The 25,726-nt window shown below is 51.3% G+C and overlaps 10 protein-coding genes across 10 annotated transcripts; 5 read left to right on the top strand and 5 right to left on the bottom strand.

Moving 5' to 3' along the window:
• Positions 1–8,631: 8,631 nt before the first annotated feature.
• Positions 8,632–8,914, bottom strand: CLAFUR5_05279 (uncharacterized protein; the record flags this gene model as incomplete). Its single annotated transcript, XM_047904427.1, has 2 exons — positions 8,632–8,657; positions 8,719–8,914. The coding sequence occupies 2 exons, from the start codon at positions 8,912–8,914 to the stop codon at positions 8,632–8,634; spliced, it is 222 nt and encodes a 73-aa protein (XP_047761328.1).
• Positions 8,915–9,680: 766 nt separating this feature from the next.
• CLAFUR5_05278 (uncharacterized protein) lies at positions 9,681–10,511 on the bottom strand (the record flags this gene model as incomplete). Its single annotated transcript, XM_047904426.1, has 1 exon — positions 9,681–10,511. One exon carries the CDS (start codon positions 10,509–10,511, stop codon positions 9,681–9,683), a length of 831 nt encoding a protein of 276 aa, XP_047761327.1.
• Positions 10,512–11,660: 1,149 nt separating this feature from the next.
• CLAFUR5_05277 (uncharacterized protein) lies at positions 11,661–11,867 on the bottom strand (the record flags this gene model as incomplete). Its single annotated transcript, XM_047904425.1, has 1 exon — positions 11,661–11,867. The coding sequence occupies one exon, from the start codon at positions 11,865–11,867 to the stop codon at positions 11,661–11,663; it is 207 nt and encodes a 68-aa protein (XP_047761330.1).
• A 2,822-nt stretch (positions 11,868–14,689) lies between these two features.
• Positions 14,690–15,304, top strand: CLAFUR5_05276 (uncharacterized protein; the record flags this gene model as incomplete). Its single annotated transcript, XM_047904424.1, has 2 exons — positions 14,690–15,073; positions 15,134–15,304. The coding sequence occupies 2 exons, from the start codon at positions 14,690–14,692 to the stop codon at positions 15,302–15,304; spliced, it is 555 nt and encodes a 184-aa protein (XP_047761329.1).
• A 115-nt stretch (positions 15,305–15,419) lies between these two features.
• Positions 15,420–15,998, bottom strand: CLAFUR5_05275 (uncharacterized protein; the record flags this gene model as incomplete). The annotated part of the gene is made up of 1 exon (XM_047904423.1): positions 15,420–15,998. One exon carries the CDS (start codon positions 15,996–15,998, stop codon positions 15,420–15,422), a length of 579 nt encoding a protein of 192 aa, XP_047761332.1.
• An 849-nt stretch (positions 15,999–16,847) lies between these two features.
• On the top strand, positions 16,848–18,425 carry CLAFUR5_05274 (uncharacterized protein; the record flags this gene model as incomplete). The annotated part of the gene is made up of 1 exon (XM_047904422.1): positions 16,848–18,425. One exon carries the CDS (start codon positions 16,848–16,850, stop codon positions 18,423–18,425), a length of 1,578 nt encoding a protein of 525 aa, XP_047761331.1.
• A 1,215-nt stretch (positions 18,426–19,640) lies between these two features.
• On the top strand, positions 19,641–20,102 carry CLAFUR5_05273 (uncharacterized protein; the record flags this gene model as incomplete). Its single annotated transcript, XM_047904421.1, has 1 exon — positions 19,641–20,102. One exon carries the CDS (start codon positions 19,641–19,643, stop codon positions 20,100–20,102), a length of 462 nt encoding a protein of 153 aa, XP_047761334.1.
• Positions 20,103–20,819: 717 nt separating this feature from the next.
• Positions 20,820–22,084, top strand: CLAFUR5_05272 (uncharacterized protein; the record flags this gene model as incomplete). The annotated part of the gene is made up of 2 exons (XM_047904420.1): positions 20,820–21,801; positions 21,915–22,084. 2 exons carry the CDS (start codon positions 20,820–20,822, stop codon positions 22,082–22,084), a joined length of 1,152 nt encoding a protein of 383 aa, XP_047761333.1.
• A 424-nt stretch (positions 22,085–22,508) lies between these two features.
• Positions 22,509–23,198, top strand: CLAFUR5_05271 (uncharacterized protein; the record flags this gene model as incomplete). The annotated part of the gene is made up of 1 exon (XM_047904419.1): positions 22,509–23,198. One exon carries the CDS (start codon positions 22,509–22,511, stop codon positions 23,196–23,198), a length of 690 nt encoding a protein of 229 aa, XP_047761336.1.
• A 291-nt stretch (positions 23,199–23,489) lies between these two features.
• On the bottom strand, positions 23,490–24,857 carry CLAFUR5_05270 (uncharacterized protein; the record flags this gene model as incomplete). The annotated part of the gene is made up of 1 exon (XM_047904418.1): positions 23,490–24,857. The coding sequence occupies one exon, from the start codon at positions 24,855–24,857 to the stop codon at positions 23,490–23,492; it is 1,368 nt and encodes a 455-aa protein (XP_047761335.1).
• Positions 24,858–25,726: the final 869 nt, after the last annotated feature.

The following is a 25,726-nucleotide window of genomic DNA, read 5'->3' as shown; positions in this document are numbered from 1 at the left end:
GGTGGACAAGTACGGTTCGAAGATCTCCCATACAGAGTCAAAGATATGACAGCTATACGACATTCACGTACAATATGCACTCGCCATCCTTGTTTCACGCCTGCTACCAAGTTCAAAGAGGCTCAAACTTGGCGATACTCATGAGCATGCACGATTCGCACCAAGCTGTGACACAGCCGAGAGCAGCAATAGCGAACACCACCGAGGCATGCAAGTTTCGAACGCTGTGTTGCGAGCTCAGCTGCTCACGGACTGCTCATCCAGAAGCCTGGTAGCGAGCATCGAGCAAGATACAACGATCTCCCAGATGCAGTAAATCGATCAAACCGAAGTCTTTGTATCATGCTCCCTACGCCCCTTCTCTTCGAAGGATACGCGCCTGGTAAGACAGCCATTGCCCAACGCTTGGCCGAAGAATGCAGGTACCAGCATTTGCCAATCAGCCACTGGCTGCGCACACGCTGTATCGTCAATTAGGTTGTTCCAAGGGCAGTCAAGTAAGCTGTGGCGTCAATGTCGATATCTTCCGAAGGTCATTCGACTACTGACACGGCGCAGACTTTTTCCAATGCATGAGACTCCCGCTGACAACCTTACCCTGCGGCAAATTGAACATCAGCCTACTACGGAGCATCTGGATAAGAGCAAGCTCCTATCTATATGCCCGGCTTGGAGGAAGATTGGCGCCGCACGACGAGCAGGCACCTTGGGTCGAAGGTATCCTGGGATCCCGCTCGGCCATGTGGCGAAGGCGGCAGCAACAGGCTGCAGCCCTGGTAGCAAACTTCCAATCAGGCTTTCCCGACAGGGTTCTCTTTCAGATGCTCGGGGAACATTGCTCATGATGTTTCAACAAGACATCTGGTGGCAGCGTTGGCATTGAGACGGTCAGGCACGGCTAGAGACGATTGATACGGGAGGTGCCGGCGGTCTTGGAGCCGTACAGGGCGCAAGTGAAGCTATGAACACGGCATGAATCGAGCAGAAGGACATGTTGGGCGCCTTCGTCTTGCGGCATGCGACTGCAGGTGCTCTCTAGGTGCTCAGCGCTGACACTACCTACAAGACCAGGGAGTCTGGCCTGAAAAGCAGTGATCGATAGAACGCTAGCATAAACACCTAGTGCACTCGGCTTCCTCGATCGTCGCGTTAAACCGCGACGTTTTAAACAAAACAGTATAGTTATTAGGCAACAACGAAGCGCTAATATATAGTAATATATATACTAAGATGCTCGCCTATTTATACGTTATCGAATACGTGCCTTAAAATGCTATATACTAAGAGTCTATTTTCCCGAGAGCAAAGAATAGCAAAGTCTTAGCGCTTATCGACGTCGATAATTTACGACATGTCGCGATCCGAGCGTGCACATAGGCAACATCCCATCATCAAAACTTGAGGCCACGTACGCTAAGAATCAGGTGACTGATTAGTCACCTACAGCCTCTTCAAGAGCAACACTTGTCCATCCTAGATAGACACATACAATACACAACCTGCTTTTGAAACACCCTATATAAGCCCGTACAATAACTTCCCACACTTCTAACGTAATAGTTATAAGCCCGATTAGCGCTCACTAACATTCGCTACGACAAGGAAGCCCTAAAGCAGAGTTTGTATCGTCATAGCACTACTGCTACAACTAGTACAGTAGTATCCCCTAGTCCTAGTGAACCCGCGTGGAACTTTTACTAGCCTATAACCCATTTTGTAGTTATAGCCACTACCGAAACCCCGGCGACTACCGGTGCCCTACCTTAGGGTACCGTAGTTCTGAAGAGCTATGACTAATAGGATAAGTTTGACCGTCAGCTAGAGCTCTACGCAGAGTCTTTGAATGTCTAGAAGTATGTAGATCCTCACTAACTAAGTAACGAGCCAACAGAGCCTACTTACTTGACGTTTGAGGAAATCTAACAAGCGTATACGGTAGGAGACGCTACATCAAGAGACCTTATCAAGCTACGACAAACAGACGCAGACCGAAGGCAACGGATGTACGACATCTTTGCTACTACGCGATCAAAGCTCATTACCTACCTTATCCGTACGACGACAGAGCTAGGGCAAGAGCTAATGTACGGCCAGAACACCCTTAGAGCGAAATACTAGGCTCTTAAGGATCAGTATAGTCTAGACGATATGCTGCGTAAGCGGTAGCTCACGCTTGAGCTGTCTAGGCTTTAGAAGGCTAGCGTACGCAGAATCGATAACTAGTGCTTAGACTAGTTAGTTTTGTAGACCAAGATGCTTAAGTGTAACTACGCCGAGTACGACGACCTTAGTAGACACTTCCTACTTGCTATTTAGTAGAAGCAGGCTCTAGCCTACGGTGCTTCTCTATACAACGAGTAGAAGCGTGACAAAATGTCACTACAAAAGCTTACTAAGCGTTACCTCGAATAGATACGCGACACCGCACTAGTAACAACTAACGGTCGATCAGTCTTCGCAACCTTCTCCGGAGAAACCTTAGCAGAGGATGAAACAGCACCCACAGGTGCTGGTCAAAAGGAGGGTGACCGTGGCAGCAGCCGTAGTGACAACAACCGTGGTAATAGCCGCGGTGACAAGGGTCGTAGTAGCAGCCGCGGCGACAAGAACAAAGACAAGGACAACAACAGGCCAAGCGGCTACTAGAACATCACCGGCGAGCCCAAGGACACCTGTTATAAGGGCCTGTTCTCATGCGATGTGATCAACCCCGACAAGCGCCTAGCAAAGGATCAGCGCTTAGAGTAGTGGAGGAAGTACTAGAAAAACTTCATCATTTACTACTTGAGCGACGACGGCGAGCGTCTGCTTGGCGTGTTGAATTGTAACAATCGTAAGGACCAGGAACGTGACAAGGCTATCACTAATACGAAGAAGGCATCACTAAGCGATAAGGGCTTTATTGGCCTTACTGTTCTTTCTAGCTCAATTAGAAAGTTGAGCGTCAACTTTAGGGATTACTAGGTGTATAATAACTGTTTAGACACTTATATGATCAATTATTATGACTAGGAGGGTGTAGAGTTCATTGCAGAGCGCCTTACCACCTTAGAAATCTAGGCTAGAATAACCACCTTTCTAATTGCAGCGTTAGGGCGTGTTTATATGTCAATTGGGGGCCATTTATTCACCTTGCTAGATGTGGCTTACTGCCTAGGCTTTTATATGAACGTCATCTCTTATATACGTATAGAAAGAGCCGGACTCTAGTAGTACGGACGTAGCAATTCAATGTGGCACAACGACACTAAATTGATGGACCTATACCGCCCTACTAGTACAATCCCTTTCTTTAAGGTGGTCACACCACCTAAGTCACCTATCATTTACTAATGGCCTATAAAAGAGGGCCTAGTACTGCCGAAGGTCACTAAAAAGATGTGTAACGCGCACTTCATTAGCACTATTAGCAGGGGTGCAAACATCGGCGATGAACCTACTAATAGCGTAGCATCTCTAACTGCTTAAGAGGATAGTGACCGCACCGTTCTCGTAGTCATAAACAGTACTAGGGGCACTTAAGGTATAGCTACGTCTAGTAGGACCCCTATCAAACACCGAAAGCTCTCTAGCCGCTAGTGGCATCAAATCTTTGGTCACATTGGCGCTGAACGTATTAAGTAGTTGCCGCTTAGAGTTGAGGGGGTGATCATTAACGATGGTCTAAGCGCACCCCTTACTACACATTGTAGAGCATGTGGGCTTAGTAAAGCTCACAAGGTGCACAATCGGTCTCAGCCTATTAGGGTGATAACCCTATACGGCTTCTTGGCAGAATTCACTATCGCCTATAACGGTAATAGGTACCTCGTCCACTTCTACGATCTAGATACCTATAGACACTTCCAGTTCACTATTAAGAATAGGGATTAGCAATCGGTATTAGCTTACTTTAATAGCCTACTAAGCTTCATTAACTTCATTGGTCGTAGGTTCGTATACTTCTATAGCGACAACGAGCCCGCTATTAGGAAGGTGTTTCGCTTAGTCATTAACAACAATAAGATTGAATAGCACGCAACCGCGGAATACGCGCCTACGTAGGACCTAGCAGAAAGAGCTAGAGCTCTAATCATTACTATAAGCAGAACTATTCGTATCTACGTACGATTCCCGGAAAAGCTTTGGCCAGAATATATTATAGTAGCGGTGTACATCCTCTAGCGATCCCCTATCTAGTCAAAGGGCTAGAAGACCCTATTCGAATTAATAACAGGACGAATTCCGAACGTGGGTCACATAGTAGTGTATAGCTCCCTTGTATACGTATTTATCTATAGACTAGATCAGCCTAGTAAGAGCGAGAAACTCTAAGAGAGAGCGCTTATAGGCTACCTTATAGGATACGACTCCACTAACATCTACCGCGTATAGGACCTATTAAAAGATAGGGTTATACGAGTCAAGGACGTCCTCTTCGATAAGACTACATTCTATAACCTATCACGCCTAATAGCAGGATATACGACCCCTGTCGAGAACATCGTAACAGCGGAACCGGCTAAAGAGCCTAAACAATACTACGACCTGTATGTCGCTTATCACGAGTAAGACATAGTACAGGCCGAGGGGGTGGAAGAACAGGCTAAACAACCGTACACCTAATAACCTTGAGACGCCTACTAAAAGCTCCTTAGGCAAGAACTATACTAGCCGTAACACCGCGAGTCAGCAATATATAACCAAAAAGACCGGCAAATCGAGCACGTAATAGATCACGTGACTCAAGACAACATATAGCAGTTAGTATACAACACTACTGACTACTACGACACCCTATAGTAGTAGATAATAGATGCCCTTACCGCAGAAGACCGTGAGGAGATTATAGGCAACACGGACCCTGATCGCGAGCTATATCTATTCACATTTACACCACTAGAAGACGCGTTAACACACAACGCGTCTAATATACTACTCTTCCCCCTAGAGCCAGAGCTCTACACACTAGAGGAGTCTAACTATACAGTTATAGAGAATAGAAAGCGCCTACGAACGGCCTACTTCTACTATATACTACACTAGATCATAGTCGCTAATGTAATCATCGGCTAGATGTCCGGCATACGACCTAGAATACGCGCCTATCGCGACAAGAGCGATCGAAGCCCTACACGAAGAGGCAATAGCCCTCCAAGGCGTGTCAACACCACTACCTCTATACACCGTAATGACCTTCCGCCCGAACCTTCTAACTACCGAGCCGCTATAGAACACCGCTTCTCCTAATAGTAGATCGAAGCTATAGCTAAGGAGTTTGCTAAAGCCCTAGCAACAGGCACATTTAGATGGGCAACAAAGGAAGAGAAGGATTAGGATGCTTAGTAAGAGGAGGGACTTTAGCTACTACTACCGCTCAAGTGGGTGTATAAATACAAACTAGACGAGCACGGCATGCTAAAGAGCTTCAAGGCTAGGCTATACGTAAGAGGCGATTTGTAAGGAACACACTTAGACACATACGCCGCCACACTACTAGTAAGTATGTTCCGCCTCTACTATACTATAGCCGCGAGCTTCGACCTAGAAGCCGAACAATTCGATATTGTTAACGCCTTCCTAAACTCGGACCTGCTATACACTATATATCTATAACCACCTCCTAGAATCGACAGGCCATCCTATAGACACGCCCTCAAGCTGGTTAAGGCCCTCTACGGTCTAAAGGAGTCCCCTTTATTATAGTACAACTCCCTAACCGAGACGCTGGCCTCCCTTAGACTAGTACCCCTATCGGACTCCGAATGTATCTACTATAACAACAAGGTTATGTTCTTCTTTTACGTTGACGACCTGGTTATACTCTACCACCGTAAGCATAAGGCCTATGCTACTAACATCAAGTAGCGGCTGCTTGCTAAGTACGAGATGCACGAGCTCGGTGATCTCTCCTAGTTCCTAGGAATCAAGGTTACGCGCGACAGAAACAATCGCTTACTATAGCTCTCTCAAGAAGACTACATTAAGAAGCTAGCCGCCAAATTCAGTATATCTACGAATACACGCAAAACGACAGTGCTAGTAGATTAACACCTTGATTAGACCGTTCTAGAGGGTCATCAACCCACCTCTATCGCCATCCTTACGTACTAACAACGTATAGGATCCCTTAACTTCGCCGCTATATATACGCGGCCTGATATCGCCTTTTCCTTATCTATACTATCGCAGTATCTAACCAAGCCAACTGAGACACACCTTAAGCTTACAGATTAGTGCTTACGCTATCTCCTAGAGACCAAGAACCTCTGCCTTGTATATAGCGCTAGCAAACATATCACTGGCCTTTATAGCTAACTAGAGCACCTCGGTAGCAACCACGAGTTCTTTAGAGTATCGGACGCGTCCTACGGCATGATTAATAACAGGACCAGCTCAAATGGCTAGGTCTTTATACTGTTCGGTAGACTAGTGGATTATAAGGCATCTAAACAAATCACTGTTACTAAGTCCTTAACAGAGGCTGAGCTACTCGGGCTTTCGTAAGCCGCCTTAGAGCTTATATAGTAGGAACGAGTCTTCGCTAAGATACACCTTCAGTTCAATCAGCGTACCTACTTGTACTACGACAACACGCAGACCATCCGCCTTGTCAACTAACAAGGGCAAAAGCTTAATACGAAGCTACGCCACGTTGATATCTACTACCACTAGCTCCGATAGCGAGACTAGCGCGGAGACATTAAGATCAAGTATCTCAGCACTAACGACATACCTATAGACGGGCTAACCAAGCTGCTTCCACTACAGAAGCACAAGCACTTCGTCAAGCTGCTTAATATAGCTAAGGAAGGCGTAGACCTACGCACCTCAGTGCCCTCTACAGCCGTATTAGGAGGTAACGGGCTAACAGACGCCTAAGAAGCCCGTAGTAGCGGCCTTACCTTATCTCGAAACGAACACCGAACGGCTTCATCTTTACGGACACCTCTCTAGAAGCGCTAGCAGGCGCAAAACACGGCCACTAGTAGCCACTAATACTATAGACGACAACGAAGCTAGGGCAAAGCATCTACCATTCACCGGTACGGCCCTAGCACTATTATTAACAGATGTTTCTCGGGCTCCTATTAGCTAATAGCGCAAGGGCGAGAAACACCCCTGTCACTAGTAGTAGCGCACGCGCGCGACAAAAGCAGCGCGTCCAATCAGAAAGCGAGAAACGCCTCTAACTTGCTACTAGTAATAACACTACCACCTTGTCACCACATCATCCGCTGCTTTCGCACCTCACACATAGCACACACTTGCCTAAAACAAAAAGGTGCCACCACCCTAAGGTGATGACCTTTAAAAGTGCAGAAAGTAAGGCACCCCGAAGGTGCCTTTTTAACTTTCCGATACCGTTGCTCCGGTGTTACCTATTAGAGCCCCATTACACCTTACATAGTGCAAGCTCTGTCGTAGACAGCCTAGTGCATTGCGCCACTGACTAATATCTCATACTCCCTAGGGGCAGAGCGAGCTCTCTTACTATTCGCCGGAGCGAAATAACTTAGCATAGAGCAATTATCGGACAACTCAATAAGTTGAGCGGACGACAATATATGTTTAAGCATACGATAGGACTAAGGCTACCCCTAGATTGAACTCAGGACCTCTGATGTTTGCCGATGGGTGAGATGATTGCACACTCAAGTGAAAGTCCGTGCAACGGGACCATTACCTGAGCCATCTCACCGGCAACAGTCACACATTCTATGCTTTTTATATAGGTAACAATGGCAGCAGTGAAAGTGAGGAATGAGGGAAGGGGTACAAAGCCCACCTCACTCACCTCACCTCACTTCACTTGAAACAGCTGACTTACCCTCACTGCAGCAGCAGCAACACCGAGGGCCTGACGTCACTGCCATAGGTAGGGGGGGTGGTTATGACCGGGTGCACGCGATCACATAGGAATCAGCTCATTCACTCCAGCGCACGAGCTGAGGGGGTGTGTCGCGATCCGAGCGTGCACATGGGCAACATCCTATCATCAAAACTTGAGGCCACGTACGCTAAGAATTAGGTGACTGATTAGTCACCTGCAGCCTCTTCAAGAGCAACACTTGTCCATTCTAGATAGACACATGCAATACACAACCTGCTTTTGAAACACCCTATATGAGCCCGTACAATAACTTCCTACACTTCTAACGTGATACGACAAACCTTTGTATATATAGCTATAACTCCTACTATAGTGGATTTAATATTACGAAACTCAAATGATCGATAGATCTATATTAGTTCTATATTTCTAGAGCTTTGTCTTCTCGTATCTAGCTATACTACGAAGTTATATCTTATTTTCTGAAATTTTTTAGAAAACTCGCGATTCAGCGGACCGGGAAAGCCGAGTGCACCAGGTGTTTATGCTAGCGTTCTATCCCTATGCAAGCACATGGCCTTCATCGAGGTCCGCATGAAGTCTTGAGATGCGAGTTCAACCATACGGTCGCGAGCTCCAGGTTTCGAAATCTTGACCAAAATGCACGGAGGATACCTTCAAGCGACGCTGGAATAGCAAAACAGGGAACAATGCCGCCAAACTTGTCGCCTCCACGGGCCAAGATACAACGAAGGGAACGAAGTGACAGCACATGCGCCACGCAAGCAGGAAAAAATAAACGACCAACAAGACTTAACTTACATTCCTGCTATTCCTGCTATCCCTACAACCTATACTGCTCGCATACGAGATGCCAGCTCAGCGCCTCACAACGGTCCACTTACCTGTACTGTGCCTGATGATCTCAATCTCCCACACCCACTCCCTGTGACCCGCCTTACGCTGCGCTTCGACAGCTTGCTGGACACGATCTTGTGTGAGGCGAGCCGCTTCCTGTCCGGGAGAGTTGTAGTGGACCGCTGTGGCGGCGTAGACTTTGCGCCAGTCCCGTGCAACGACACGGCGGATGCCTTTGAACATGTTCGATGTGGTGGTAGGGTGCGGCTTGGAGAGTGATGCCGCTTTCCCTCGAAGGTGTGAGTGAGTGAATATGACCACTCGCAAAGCGTGGAGTAGCTGTTGCAGGTAAGTGGTGTTGAGGTCGGTTGCTGGGAAAGGGAAAGAAGGTCGGCTCGTGCTGGGTGTACTTATCAAAGAGAGATCCATTGTGTTAAGATCGACAAGGCCTTTGTCATGGTTTCTCCCGGCCTTGTGCTGCTTCAACGCATTCTCCAGGGTGGGAGAAATCATTGGAACAATGGCCACGAAGGATAATTCGACAGAGCAGCGACCAAAGCAGACCTGTGCTCCTGGTGGAGTAACGCCACCACAGGCAGATGCACGCTCTAAGACAGGTGCACCAGAGATTAATTTTGAGAAAGCAGACAGACTGAAACGTATCAAAATGTTGGAAACATCTGGCAGTGGTTTCCACCATGGTTGATTGCGCGAGACATACGCTGCCTGACGCGTTCCCACTACACTATGTTTCCAAACACGAGCATGTGGCTCCCAAGTATGGTTAAAGCCATCCTTCTGTGGAACCGCTGCCATCCCAAAGACCCATCCATCACTGGCCAGAGTGCCGGCCATGTCCGTATGCAGTAAGGAGAAAGGCCCGCATAGTCGTTATCATGTACCGTGGGTTGTTGCGTAGGCCTTCTCTGTGTCAGCGCGTGTCAATCCCAGTCAGAGAGCAATACTCACGGGCTCGCCACCGTAATCCTCCTCTCGCAGCAAGACCCCCCTACTGGCCGGCTTTCTTGCAGACCTTCTTGTGACCTCCATCTTTCCAGTCGAACACTTGGCAGTCTCTGCAGCAGTACGCAACCTTTCCGCAAGTACCGCACTTGAGTAGCGGCTTTCCATCCTTCTGTTCCGTTGCGAAGCAAGCACCGCAGATTGGTTTCTTCTTCTCTTCCTCGGTGAGCTGGACAGGGTTCTCGATGCCTTCCCACTGCTCGAAACCTTCCACGCCGCGGTGACGCTCGAAGTACTCGTAGAAGGCGTGTGGCTTGATGGTATTGGTCGGGTGAGCCACGATCCGCTTCTTCTCCTCCTCATCCACGGTGCTCAGCTCTTGGAGATCGCCGACGATATGGTTGTTGATGAAGCTGATGAGCGAACACAGCTGCTGCCCCTTGAGATCCTTGCCATCACATCGCTCCACCACGATGTTGCCAATAACTGGCGGAGATGTGAACGTGCCAAAGCCGTCCTTGTTGACATCGCCCTCCAGGAAGAAGAGATGTGCGTGCGGGTTATAGAGGCCGTCGACTGGGTGCAGCACTGAGCCAGCGGACTGAGTCGCGAGCGGGAAGCCGAGTAGGCGAGGGAGTGGCGGGACGACCATATTGCCATCGGTCTCGTAGCGTGGAGCAGAGACGAGTTCGTGAACGATCATGCCACCGGAGCCGACCACTGGTGCGCCATTTTGCGCGGTAGGAGGGGCTGGGTTCGCGTGCTGGAGGGAGAGAATGAGGCTCTCGATGTGACCGGCGGGCATGTCGGATCTGGGCGGCATGTTTGGGTGTTGCACCATGTTGGCGGTGACGCGGTCGTGTTGGATGTTGTCCATGGTATGCGACGGTGAGGTGCGGTGGCAGCGATGTTGGTGGTGGTAATGTTGTCAATGTGGTTGACGGTGCGGTTGAGTTTGGTGGGAGGCGGAAGTTGAACGTGACGAAGCGGCGGGAGTGCGAAATTCGGGCAGCAAGAATCTTGCTACGTCGTCAAACACGCCTCACTACTCACTTGACTCCAGTCCGCTCCTTGGGTGCCGTCACTGGTTGCCACTCTGGACTGCTAAGGAACGAGCTGTATAGTCGAGGGACCGCTTTGAGCGGTAAACTTGAACGGTAAATTGGCCACTTTCCCAGCATCATTGGCCAGGAAGGACATCCTAGTATTCCAGACATACCTCGTGTAGATTGCATCAGGATTCACGCGCAGTGTGACTAGAAGAAAGTAGGCTGATTCACCCGCTGGAAGAGCATACACCGGGCATTCACAGGCAAAGGTATCTGATCAACCGACAATCATCACAAATAAGTACACTCAGCACATGTCATTTCACTCTTCGCGATGCTTGTGATAGCCCTGATCTGTATCTTCCACAATCACCAAGTCTCTCAGCTCGTCATATCTGAACTGCCATCTGCATCGATCAAATGCACCATGCTCTCCTCTGCCGAGACTCAAGCTGACGATCGTGCTCTGGTACTCCTTCACAAACTGCGTGGGCCGCTCGTAGCACTACAGGTCGCCAGTCGCTTGAAGACGGCGTTTGGGGCCTCGCTGCTTTGATTGGTGTCACGTACTTCTTGCCACCATTCCGGCAGGCAAGTACCTCTACCATGCTCTCCTCTGGCTTAGTCGAAAATTTGGTGCTTGCGTCGAAGTATGCCAACTCTGAAGATTGTACCGCCCAGCGATTTCGGTGCAATACAGTGCCTCTCGGTTGTAACGTGACCCTCGTGGTCTCGGTCGTCGGAAAGAGTGATTGGTGCAGTGTAGTTGTGTGTACGTGGCTGGCGTACTACGAGGTAGAATGCTTCCAGTATGAGCGTCGAAGCAATGTCTAGGAGCGTTTGAAGCCCGCTCTCAACGGAGATCTTCTCAACAGTTGCGTGGGCGCGTATAATGCTCGACGGCACAGTAGAGAAGAGTGCTCGCTCGGGCGTGAGTTCTACGTCGGCTCACTCTCCGACAATCTTTAGACGATATCTCATCGCGGGCGGTACGGTGGCTGTCGTGAGGTCGGCACAGCGGCTGAACGCCTCGTGGCATGCTTGTTCTTCTTGACCTCACGTCCTTCAACCCTGGTCGGCTCTTCCTGCTCATCCATCTCTTTCAATGCCACCTCCTTGCCCGATTGCTTGGACACGGTATCCACCTCCTGCTCTTCGCTATATTTCGCTCCTTCGGGATCCATGGTGCCCACGCGCAGGTCGATGGTCGGGGCTCCTGCCGCATGAAGGTTGCGATGCCCGAGATGAAAGGTTGACGGAAATTGATCCTACACTGCAATCTCGAGCGCCTGGCGACGACGACGTTGGGGACTCCGCCGAAACGATCCGAATCTCTTGGACGCAGAATGCAGAGAATAACGGACAGGATGTTATCAGAGCATCCCTCGTGGTGTGGTGTATTGCCGCACAGCTTACTGCATCGTTGACAGACTGCTTCCAGGCTTGCAATACACCAATTTGAGCACCCGTAGTTGCAACGCGAAAGACAAGGCCGACGAGCGCGTTGAGTGGGCGGATAGCGAAAAGAGCTGACAGTAGACATATCTACCTCGAGGAATTACATAGATCTGTAGGTAAGCATTCTTTCCGTCCACTTTGGGGTGGCACTGAGTACTGCTACAGTCGCCTGAGGACGATACATTTGACACAGTCGATGAAAGCCGCGTATTCCAATAAAGCTGCCTCAATTTGCTATTCCTGAACGATGCAAACGGGCCTTGTTGCCCTTACTGGATAGCACTAACCCATCAAAGCCCCTTCAATTTATCTCGACTTCTGGCACGCTGTCCACCAGAATAATGGCATGCTATACTAGCGTCGGCCGGAGCCGCTCAGCGAGCACAAACCCGCTGGCATTCTCAGCTTCCTTCCTCTTCCTTGTCTCCCAAACATGCGACGGACTCCTCCCCAACCTGGGTGCGGCGGCTACGTGCTGCCCAGGCCGGAATCCTCGTACATCAACTTGCTGTCTATCCTGCTCGCTGACTTCCTTTCGGGGAGCCCCATTAAGGTACGGGGGTGTGGTCAGTGGGTTTTCAATGGTATGCATACAACCCGTTCAGTATATATATATATTGTTCATTAAGCTGTTGTGGTGCCTCCTGGCCCATGCAGCTGTTCTACGTACTTCTGTCTTACGAAGGGGAAACCGCTCGCGGTGAAAACCCCTCTCCTCTCCTATGCTACTGTTGTCCGTTGTTTGCCTTCCCGCTTTCCTTATAGAGGGTGCACACTCGTGTCATGGGCCTGCCCTGATGACTACATTGTCTGCATCCTCTTGGTCTCCCTCCTCTTCTCCATCCACTCCTCCGTCTCGTTAGCTGGTTTAAACTAGGTGAGGTAACCTTGTCTTAGGATCCAACGTGCTATCCTCTATACCTCGCTCTTGTTCGTAACGATCGACTAGTAGTCGCGTCCAGCTGCTCTCGCTCTCCATGTGCTCCGCCCTTCTACCCACTGTGGGCACCGTACCACCATGTGTTCCGGGTTCTGCGACGGGTAGCCACACTCGCACGCTGGGTTGTCTATGTCTGGGACGTTCCTCCTGTACAAGTAAGCCCTAAACCCGATGTGTTCGGACCGGATTTGGATTGTTACGCTTGCTTCTGCCCTTGTAAGGTCGCGGTATAGGAGGTAGTTGTCTCTCTGGAAGGTTCGTAGGGCTGGGGGGCCTGTTCTCGCTAGCGGGTTGCTGTTCCATTCCTGTTCCCACAGGCAGCCGGCTACCTGCTCTGCGAGGCTCTGGGACTTTCCCTTGCTCCCCTTCTTTTCCGGGGTTCCTCGTTCCTCCTCCTCCCTCGCTAGCTACTCCGGCGTTCCTTATACTTTCCTTAAAACCCGTAGGTCGTCCCGCCTCTGACTCCTCCTTACGTGCGGTCCTGTATGTGGCCGGCTTTATCTCTGTGCGATTCGTGCTGTCTCATCGTAGATAGTTTGCTATACTAGGTACTCTATCGTCTTCGCCGTATATTAGATCCTCATCCCTTGGATGTAGTGACGGATAGGTGGTGTCCCGGTCTCTATCTCGGCTACTCTCGTCGGTGTAGTCTTGTACGCTCCGAGAATTCTCCTTAAGTTGCTTACTTGGGTTCGATTAAGAGGCTGTTCGATCCGTCGCGGCACTGGCTTGTTGACTCCCCCCGTGCCCCAGATTTGTGTCCCGTAAAGCATCGCTGGTCGAACGATTGCTTTGTACATCATTCTTGCTTTGTCGAAGGTCGCCCCCCACGTTGACTTAGTACCGTTCAGTATATAGCTTTGCAATGCAATCATCTTCTTTCCATCGATGTGTCCTGTGTCATCCAGCCTACGCGTCAGCCCTTACAACAAAACCTCCCGGCCTTCAATGGTCTAGAGCGTGTGACAGTACTGTAGTAGGCCAAATGCAACGATATCAAGCGCAGCTGACGCGTTCATAACAGGGAAAGAATCGTCCGCGAGCCTGGTACGCGTTAATCCATATAGCACGATTGAGGCTCTCCTGGTCATCTGGAGCGTATTTGAGTGCCGTAGTAGGCCAACTGTAACAATATCGAGCGCAGCCGACACGTTCATAACGGAGAAGATACCGTCTGTGAGCCTGGTACGCGTCCACCCATACAGCACAATCCAGGCTCCCCGGATGATCTGAAGCGTGGACCAACGCTGTAGTAGACACAACAGATTGGTATCAAGCACATTGCACACGTCCCAGACAGAGGACAGATGGTCTTTCACCTTGGTATGCTTCGAGCTATACAGCATAATCTATCGTCCCGCGATGATCTGGGAGCTGTTCAATTGCTACAGCACCACAACAGCAACGATGGCAAGCAATGCCGACGCGCCCTGTTCAGAGTAGTGAATGTGTTCCGCATTTACCCGTTGGGGCATGATCATTTTTGCGTGTGCGCGTGACTCGGGCATGTGTGTCGCGCCTCAAAATTCCTCAGCTTCACGTGCGTTCACCAAACCGACCCACTACAACACAACATCCAACACCACCACCACCTCACCAACAACCACAATGTCCGCACCACCATTCAAGTTCCCACCAGCACCAGCCGACGACGACACCACCGCCAACAGCAACACCACCACCACCCTCCCTCTCCGCGCCCTCCTCAACGAAGGCGCCGCCACCGGCCACGAGCCACTCCAGAACAAGTACGCCACCCACCCACTCGTCATGTTCGACAACAACCGTACCGCCGACAAGAACCTTGTCGGTGCCTGGTCCGCCCTCATGAACCTGGGCCGCAAGGGCGACGCCGAGAAGATCCGCAAAATCGGCAACACCACTTTCGGCGAGAAGCAGTTCGAGGGTGCCATCTCGACCGCCATCACCCACGGTAGTGGAGATCCGCCTGCTGAGGAGGATGTTGCTGCTGCAGGATTCGCACGTGTTGAGGTAAGCATATGCACTGCACGTGGGCGTGGAACTTGACACATGCTGACATCAGGTGAATAGGTCGCCCCCGGCCTCGAGGATCCATCCGGCGACGACCGCGAGACGGCAAAGAAGTGCCTCGCCACCGCAGCTCGTGCATTCGGCGATCTGCGCCAGCAAGGCATCGCGGAGAAGATCGATGTCGTTTTCAAGAGCGCGTTCGGCGAGAGCATTGAGGAGTACTGGGTATGATTCAAGCTGGGAGACAGTGAAGCGAAGCATGGGAAGCGATGAGCATGAGACAAGAAGATGATGACGATGAGTACCACGTAAAGACAATACGAGAATGAGAAAAGCGTCGAACCCATCAAGGGCAAAACACTACCTTGAAATCCGTCTTCCCATGATAACAAACCGTATCAGCCGGACTGCCATCCTCAGTCTGATCAGGATTCGTCCAGCCTTGATCGAGCGGACAGTCCCAAGGGAAGCAAGTCTTGCTCGTACAAGTTCCACTCCCCTTGCCATTGGCAATGGGATAGCCCCCAATCCCAATATCAGCATCACTACCCTCCATCACTGAAAGATTATACGCCGTTCCTTTAGCACCCATATACTCACCATACCCAAACTCAAAGAGGGCCTGCGTCTTCCACTGCCCAGCAGTTCCCCACTCAGCGTGGCCGGAGAGACGCATCCCGAGGGCTTTGTAAGGTGCTTCGATGACGGTTTTGCCGGTCTTAGCTTTGAGGCTGGTGGGTTTGGACTTCTCGAGCATTTGGAAGTCGGAGGTGATTTGGTAAATTGCGACGGACTTTGGGAAGGAGCAGTTATTATAGACGTGGAGTTTGAAGGTTTCGGCGTCGCCGCCTCGTGTGGAGAGCGGTTGTGGTGCTGCTGCTGCGAAGGCAGTTAGCATGGTTAGGGCCAGCCCTGGGGTATACATTTCAAGTAGGATGGTTTGTGTATAGAGGTTGAAAGAGGGAGAATGCGGAGTATGAATGAGAATAGAATGGTATGAACGAAGGAGCTGTCAGGCGTCTATGGACTGCACGATATAGGCATAATGTACGGGACTTTGGTGGACGGCTCTGCTGCTACTAACAAAGCGTGCATTGTTGTCTTTTCCAGCACGGGATACGCTTTGTTGATACAGCGCTTCACCTTTGATGCTTTGCTATTCTTGACCGCCGGCTGGGTCCATCAAGGCCTTGAACATAAGCCTTGTGTTCGGATTGCATCGCCGTCTTGGAAGCACGTTACAGACCAATGTGTGTAAAGCTGGCAACGTATTGACACGATGATCGCCCGGTATAGTCAGCTCGTGAGTGGTCATCGCACGTGATGCCCACCCGAGCGAGGTCGCTGTCAACGATCCATGATCGTCAATCTGGGCTGATCGACAGAGTATAGTCATATCCCACGCGTTCAGCTCCAGGCACTCTACTGACGATCGTGCTAGCCAGGATTCCGACTGATCATAATGGAAGGTGCACCGGGTTGCATGTATTTTCCTGGTGAACGTGGGCTTCGTAGAGGTTGCGGCAAGCGCGGAGCATCCGCTTTCAAAATTGTTTTCGCCCGGCTCGTACAATCTTGACTTCCGCCACATCAACAACACCCTCACTTGAACACCTCAGCTCATTCACCTGGCCGCATCGACTCGCATCGGCGCACATCCTACAGTCCTTGTATCACACACTCGTCGACACTGTTCGTCAACACAAGCACCCTCTCTAAGGGAGACCGAATACCACTCGTCCGACTCGTAAAGCTTGGCCCACATCTCGCGAAAATGGATGGTAACCACCAAGATGGCGAGGCCGTCGCTAAGCTCTCGAGGAAGAGCTACCTTGGAAGAAAGAAGGCTGCTGAAGCTCGCGTAACAGCGGAGATCGACACGACTAGGGCTCCGCTCTTCATGTACTATATAATCAGAGCAGGCGCAGACTCATTCCTGGGCTTTCTGAGACAGATAGCGGCAAGAAGAATCGGCTCCGAGAACAACACCGACAACGACCGAAACGACATGGACAATTTCCTCACCTACGAGATGGCTGTCAGCACAGAGGGCTGCACCGACGAAGAAGCGACGGAGATAGTCAGAGAAAAGGTGCGACGCCTCTATGCCGTCTTGGCCAACGCCAAGCAGACCACGCTCGACCCGGCTACGTTCAACTACCTTGCTATGATCGGCCACTCGGCCATGACGACGCAGATTGACAAGGCCGACGTCTTGAGAGAAGTCGACTTCGAGGAGGAAGACGACAACCCGGCAACAATACTTGGAATATTCAGGCAGCTAGAGACACTCGCGCGGGAGCACGGTGTAGTTGATATCGCGTGTCACATCTCTCTGGTCTTCTTCCACGTCCTCTTGCATCTGACGAACTGCATCAACAAGTCTGGCGTGGCGACAGACTCCTGTGAGCGGCATGCTCAAGCATTCTTGGAGCGCCAATCTGTCGACTACCTGTCTTATGGTAGAGCTCTACAGGATGCAAGTGTCGCTCAAAGCGCCATTGCGACACGAGTGCTTGCGCTGGCGCCGGAGTTGCAAGAGATAGTTCTCGATTCTCTCGCCAAGGCTTGCTGCGTGCCTGGCATGGTGTTCGAGCAGGGTGACATTGCGATTCAAGTACAAGAGCTGCTCAAGAGACTTGCCAGTACGAGGCTCACCAACAGCCCGCGCATAACCATGGGGCAGGCCAACGTCGAGCGACTTCGAAAGAGAGAACGCACATCGCACCCCGGATACGAGTACACAAACGTGGAACAGCTCACGGCACAGCTCGGGGCTCTAGCCGAGGAGGTCATCGTCAAGAACATCGCAGTACTTCACCCTGCCCAGTTCCCAACCAAGGCCAGACCAGATCGCCTACCCTACCCCATGGAGCTCAGTGCGCATACCCGTCACATTCGCACTTTGCAACTTCAGCTCGAGATGGCGCCCGTGGGTGGTATACAGTACACGACCAACATCTTCCAAACCCAGGACAACATCGGCAACATCATGTCGTGGCTCCCGGCTCTCAAGGTGCTGAAGCTCGACATCGACTACATCGCGCAGAATGGACGCTTCCACCAATATGTACAGTGGATGGCCCGCGGCTCTAAGGGCTTCACAACCTTCACAGAGCTGCTGGAGGGACTTGTCAATGCTCTACGAGTAGTCCCAGTCACTAATCGCTCGATTAGCTACTGGGAGTACGGCGACCGCCCCTGGGAACTGAATGGACAGAAGTCGAGATGCGGTTGGACTGTCGAGGACGCTACTCGTCCAGACCGCGAGCAGAAGGATGCAAGTGCCTTGGGCAGTGGCGAGATCGTTGGCTCGATGATGAAAGAGCTGGGTACTGAGTTTACGCTGTAAGGGATGATGAGCAGGGCATTTAGCGATGCCATGAGTCTGCGGTGCTGTAACGTTCTCCTTATCATAGGCCACCTTCTCTGAACCTTCCAAATCACATGCAGATCCAAGACAGCGCTTCGTGCACCCCCAGACCGCGCAGGTCTGCCGTGATGTAACAAAGGACGATGACGTTCCTCAGCCGTCGTCTCGAAGTGTTATGTGCCTAGCATTGTCGCAACGCAGCGCTAAAGCGTTCAGGCTGCTCCACGCACCCAAGCTGGGGCTTGACATTGATGCGGGCTACTGCCGTGGCGAGGCGTATTGCCTGTCGTCAAATGCTCTACAGTTCGCCGCAGCTCTACAGCAGGCCTTTGGGGCCATCAGGTAAAGCTGCAAACACTCGTTGATCATGGCGCTGTGCATAGACGGTCTGACGCTCAGCTTTGTCCGGGATCATTCGTGTATTCGCCGCAGGAAGGCGAAAGCCTAGCAAGAGTGGAGAGTGTATACGGGTGAATCTACAACACACACCCTTTCGTGTACCGATCCTGGAGTAGCCGTAGTGGCAGACCATAGGCTGCGAGTTCTAGCAATCCTTACAGCAGACCAGCATTTACTTATCGAGCCGTGCAGATATGCTGATGATCGACTCCCCACCACAAGATGCACCTATCATTGTCAATGGCATGCAACTTTGCCGCACGCTCCAGGTACTAGGCGGAGGAGCAAGTACGCCCGACTGGATAAGAGAGCATCAATACCATTGTTCCTTCGTCCGAGCTAACTCAATTTCATTGTTTCAATTGGTGCAGCTGCTAGTGAATGCCTTGCTCCCAGCTCGCAGTAACGAGAATGCCTTCTTGGTGAAGGGGCGTGGTGTGTCGGCCGGTGCTATATAATGTCAACCGGCTGTTGATTCTCAGCACTCTGTTCTGATTCACAGCAGTCATCTTGTCTCTATCGAACTCGCAATCAGCTCGATCGAAATTCCAGAGCCGCCAAATACACATTATCATCATTATCGCAAGTATCTGCAGGACAGACACCACCCACGATCCAAAGACCATGGACCGCCGAATGCACGACGAGACTAACACACAGCAAGACAACACCCCAGCCCCCTCAATCCCTGCCAACCAGGACGGATGGACCGTCTTCGACCACGTCATGGCCGCCATCCGTGCCCAGGAGCCAGAGCGCGAACCAGCCCCTCCGTCCCTCTTTGATCCATTATAGATGTACAAAGCCCACGTCGCCGAGCAATACGCCAAAATCTCACCACCCCGTCCTCCCATCGACCTCGACGCAATCCGAGCCGCTAATCCCAAGCTCCAGCCAAAGGATACGTTCCGTCACGTCAAGTCTACACTTGCCTTTGATAAGGAGGGACACAGGGCTGTAGCGTTTCCGTGCGATGGGATTGAGCAGAAGCAGTGGGAGAAGGAGTATGATGATGGGTTTGATAGGAGTTGGAAGGTTGAGTATGAGGGGGTTGAGGGTTTGAGTGAGGCGGCGGTGGAAGAGGGTGGTGCTATGGAGGTGGACGATACCGTGGAGAATGAAGTCATTGATCTTACTCAGGAGGATGATTCAGAGCCCGTGGCTAAGCCAAGAGCTCAGGTACCGCAACCTTTGGGCAGACGGACGTTTCGACAGATGATCAAGGCTGATATGAAGGAGCGGACGCAGGGTCTTTAGGACATGACTGTGTGACGCATGCAATGGATGCAGGCATCCAAGTTCCACGAGCGTTCCGATGGAATATGGCTGCAAGATCTTTAGTGTACGATACATGCAGGGATATAGGAATGGGATCGAGATCGTTTCAAGAGCTCACAGATGTGCCAGTGTGAGCTCTATAGCACGGGACTTGGCTTGGGTGCGACTTAACTCCGCACATTTCCAAGCACTGATATCAATACAGCTCTGAAATTCGTAGTTTGGATAATGTATATGTAATCCTTGTTATTTTGCACCACTTTGATCACATGAAAGCAATACACCCTCATTGCCTGGCGCGTTAAGATCACGAGCAGGACAGGCTCAGCTTCACATGCGCGCCAAGACCTTACATTGTTCACCTCGATAGTCGACTGCCTCTTTTCGTGGATCGAAGCATGTAGCAAGTGAATATCTCACGTCTCCGTTTCACGCACCTGTGCGCAAAGATTCACTTGTGCAGTACGAGTAAGGTTTGCCACTCACGGGCCACTTTCGAGGTCGAGACCTCGAGCTTATAAGATCCTTCCGTCTCGACTACAGTACCTCTACCACTACCGTCATCACCACAAACCACCACCACCACCACCACATCTCACCACCGCAGTACATCCAAATACTGGACCTTGAACCAAAAGACAAAACAGCACCAACTTCGAACAGCCAGGCAGAATGCATGCTCCATCGCACGACAGGATGTCGCTGGCATTCATGATAAACGCTCCGTCAAATGTCCAAGAAGGTCTCCAGATGTCCGACAACTCAATGCAGAACAGCTTGCCAAGCCCTCGCCACAAGTATGCTGTTGATCAGTCGACACTTCCAGCTCGGACTGTATTCGATCATGTCCAAGCAGCCATACACGCTCAAGGGTCTTTCATGAATACTCCAGCGCCTCTGTCAAGTGCTGAGCCGATGTGGCAGCCGGGAGTCGCAGAGTGGCAAGCGTCTCCTGGATCCAGCGACTTCCAGGCCGTTCCACCACAAAGCAACCTGCAGCTCACACAGAACCTTGACGTACCACTACGTTCCCTTATCAGTCTCTCGGAGCAAGATTCTTCTTCCCTGGCCTCTCTTACCAGTGCTCGTGACCATGACTCTGGAGGTCGGGGCGTCCTTCTGCAGAACAGGCGGACCATTGGCGAGAGAGGAGCAGCGACCAAAGCATCGACCTACCTCGACCTTACCGAAGAGGACGACAACATTGGGGGTGACCAGCAACTATCTACCGAGTTCGACCATAACGAGCGCATCAGCTTGGCCGACCGAACTACGATCCCAGGACTGGTGGCTCGGGCAAGTGCTGCAGCGACCGAAGACACATTCCCAGATATCATCGACCTGACTAAAGAGAAGAAAGAGGTCGACGTTGACCAGCAAGGACCAGCTCAGCCCAGCCACCGCGAGCACTGGGGCTCTTCTCAACAGGCTGCCATCTCGGGACTGGTAGCTCAAGCCGTAGCTGCAGCCACCAGTAACACACCACCACTATCCGGCCACGGTACAACGCCAGCAGCAGGAAATTCCTCGCAAGCAGAACCTGCGAAGTGGACACTTTCCGACCTCAAGCTCCTGCACAAAACCCACAAGAACGGCAAGACCGCCAACGATCTCGCCGCTCTCCTACCAAAGCTCACGCAGCAGCAAGTCCAGCACATGTGGTACGAGAAGATTACCAGTGAGTAACATCAGCTATAGAGACCTCATTGAGACACCTGAGACACGCTCAGGAAGATCATGGCTTCTGATCCAATCATTTGAGACACCTCGACTGACTAAACCCGCCCTTAGAAAAGGAGAACTACCGAAACAGGCGGGCTCAGAAGCATGCTCACGAGATCGAGGGATGGGAGCAGCCAGAGCCTGAGCGTATGGGCGTTCAGCAGGGGAGTGATGAGCCGCCCCAGACGTTGCGACAGAACATCAAGAGCAACATGAAGAAGAGGACTGGTGGACTGTAGGCGTACGGCTACGACTGAGCTGTGTTGGAGACGTGGACAGGCTCCTTCTGGCAGTGGCTGACGAGATAGCTGTCGGCTTCACGATACATTCTGCTGCGTTCTGAGCGGACTCTCTGAAGCGGAGTCAACGCAATACCGGGAAGAGGCTGCCGGTATCCAGTACTCTGGCGAACTCCACTCATTCATTAACTCTCTTCTGTCGCTCCCACTCCAAGTCTTTAGCATTCCTAAACTATGAATTCTGACTCTTCGGTATGTCCCTGTTCATCTTCTCACATTCACTTTCTTGCCGTGTTGTATCTGCCACTATCAAAACCCATAATTCGTCTCAGATTTGGTTCTGCGTTGACACAACACCTCCTTCCATAGAGTCGTCAAACATTTAGCCGCAATCGCCTCTCCAAGTGCAAGCAAACATTCAGGAATGGCAAACAAGCGGCGAAAGGGCTGGCAGCTTCCGAAAGACTCAGATGAGGAAGAAGTCACCCGCAACACAAGTGGGGCTTTGAAGAAACGTATGAGAGCGCCTGTCGCCACTTTTGCAAAGAAGCCCAGAACAATTGTAACCGAAGACAAGACGGACGAGCCAGAACTGTCGAAGAGCTTGAAAGCTTGCAAGATGCACACACTTCTGAGCCGCCGTCACCAGTTTGGCACATTCTCCAGTGCAGATCCCAACGCCACCGCACAGGTAGTACCTTCGCCGAAAGATGGTGACAGCGATGAGGACGATGAGGATGATGACGACGATACCTACGATGACGGCGATGAGCGCGAGGGTGAGGACGAGCGTACACCAAAGATTACCAGCAAGCAGTCGACATGGGGAGCTCCAGTCATGAATGACAAGAGCAGGACTGGAGATCACGGTGTCCCTGACCCTACGGCAGGCTATGGACAACATGCAGCGAAGCGTTTCCGGGATATGGTAGACTTAACTGCGAATAGCGAGGATGACGCTGCTGTCAAAGCCCTCACACCATCGAAATCACGCAATAGCAGTTTCAAGGTCAAGAGACGAAGAACGGCGAGGTCAGCAGTGGATGGTAAGGCTGTCGAAAAGCAGTTCGTGCCCCCAAAGGATCTGCAATACATCTCAGCCGTGTATGACTGAAGCAAATTTGGCGTTGCACACGAACGGCCTTTGGTGTTGGTGGACTTTTACGTTCCAGTGCTTATTCATCGCAGGAGGGCGAAACATAACCCTGGGATAGGCAGATGAATCTCCATGGTGTCAGTTTCTCAATTGTTCTCTTCCTGAGAGAGCTTGTTATTACAGATCGCAGCTTGAGGCAGCTGCCTATCGTACCTTATGCAAATACTTACCACTTCCCCGTTCTTTGCAGGGTTGTCGTACATTGCCATTCATTCAACGCGTTCCGTCGTGTTCCCAAAGGAAGCGTATTCAGGACACATTCTCAACCATCGGATCCTCTTCCTTCGCGAAGCCAGCCTGCCTTCGAACGACGTTGTGCAGAGTGATCATAGCACGTGCCGGTGAGTGTCGATCGTGTACCGACAGCAGCACAAGGTCGTAGGGCTCGCTGAATCCCGCGTCGGCGTCTACCATCTCAACGTCGCCATCGGCATCCTCAGCGACTGTACTTCCAGCTTCCTCAGCCTGACCGGTCGCTGGTGTATTGACGATCCTGGTGCTGAAGCCACACGTGCATGCCTCCCCCCTCTGATCACAAGGACAATGCCACTTACACACCCACCTCGGAAACGTCCTTCTGTCAATCAACGGCCGCCCTCCATGTGTCGACAAAACATCCCTCCAGTGGCCCTCATCGAAGAGAGTCGTGATAGCCTGGCTCGGAACGTGATAGATGATCTCCCCATTGGTCGGTGTAATCCTGTTCCCAAACTTCCCAAAGCCACTGATATATTTCCACGCCATCGCACCAGACGGCCACTCACGCATGGCATCCACTGTGACGTTCGCATTGGAGCAGTCGGGATCATGAGGCACCATGAACGGCAGGCGTAGCGTTTCCTGGAAGAAGATGCCGCCGAAGAGAGGGCCCTCGAGATCGAATCCCGCTTCGGAGTAGGGGCTGTTTTTGAAGTAGACCTCGACAGATCGGTCGCCGTTTGCAACGTAGTTGATGCCATGGGCAAGCTCGTGGAGGACTACGCGCGCGAAGTGGAAGCACCAACGATATTTCTCGTGGCCTGTGTTAGACGATGTCCTCCGACCCTCATCCAGGGCGATTTGTGCTATCTCAATACGAACCTGTCCTCCGCGATTCAGGTCGGGGACGGGACACATACCGCGTGTGGTTGCTACCGGCAGCGTCTCCCCACCACATCCATCCTGTAGGGGTGCGATAGCGAAATTGATGACTCTTCTCAATGCGTTAGTAATGTTGCTTGAATCAGTTCTCATGGTAGGACTTACCCCTTTGCCCCAGGTCGGATTCGGACATCGTATCAGTGCTACGTCGTTGATAGGATCATACCCAGGCGCATCAATTTCGGCCCAGGTGACTTTCCTCCCCCTTCGAAGTTTGGTTGGCGAGGATCTGCTCGTGTAAAGGTCGCCATGTGTCATAATTACCGCATACTTCACGAAAGCATCTGTTTTCAGACAACGGCTCGCGAGCCGAAGAGGTAGTGTGAGGAGAACGTCGTAGTCTTGCTGCGTCACGTTCTCGAACTGGCTGAACGCGAAGAGTGGGTGGATGGCGTTTTGAAGAGGCTCGATGGACTGGAATGGCGGTTCGTCGAAGCTCTTGAAGTCGGAGCAGCAGAAGTCAATGCAGTTCGACATGATCGCGAGGGTTTTTTGGGTTGCGCGGTGAGTTCTGATGGATGGAGCCGGGACTGAGTTGACCGGCAGCTTGAATGTCTGTCGAATGTGTTGCAGTGTGGGGACGGGGGATAAAGAGAAGAGAAATTGGTCTTTGCTCTTTATCGAAGATCATCCTTTGTTCCAATGTGTTGTTGTGTTACCAGAGTTGACAATGCATTGTCACCCTCGTGACGACATCGGCCAAGCGCAATACCTCAGCGAAGCGAAGGCTCCTGGATAGGATCAAGAACTCGACGCAAGTCTGACAGGCTACGAATCAAGCCATGGGGCACCTATCTATAGCCGTAGTAGCACCATTCCGTGTAGTACAGTTTCCCTGTATCTTCTGCCCTCTGCAACACTTCATCGCTCCACATCTAAGTCCCAGCCACCAATCCTCGCGCCGCATTCTTACACTTCCGCCGACCTTCCCCCACACCACTAGGCAACCTATATAACCCTCTCAAAACACCCTGACCTCATCACCCGAGCTCACAGCTTTACAATGGCCAGATGGCCGATGTGAAAGCTTTACGTGCACACTGCACAACAAACCAAAACGGGGAAAACAAACGGGCATCCCTCGGATCCTAACGTGGGCTGGAGGAACACGATACAGAGGCTAGAGGGGTTTGTGTTACATCTACCTGAGCCTTGGGCAAGCCAGGCAAGTTTTTTTGCTGGGATCAATTCCGAATGGGTGAAAGCCATTGTTCAGTCCAGCGGTCGTCAATGATACGGTACATCTCTTGGGTGTGAGATCTGAATCGTTCTATGATAGTGTTTTTTCGATGCAATGTTTTGATTTTGATTTTCTTTTTTGCGTGGTCTTGAAGCTTACCCGTGCG

The sequence above is a fragment of the Fulvia fulva genome, chromosome 4 (genome assembly GCF_020509005.1).
Source record: "Fulvia fulva chromosome 4, complete sequence".
Lineage (NCBI taxonomy): Eukaryota > Fungi > Ascomycota > Dothideomycetes > Mycosphaerellales > Mycosphaerellaceae > Fulvia > Fulvia fulva.
The sequence above is the reverse complement of the archived record's forward strand: the minus strand, read 5'-3'. Positions and strand labels throughout refer to the sequence as shown.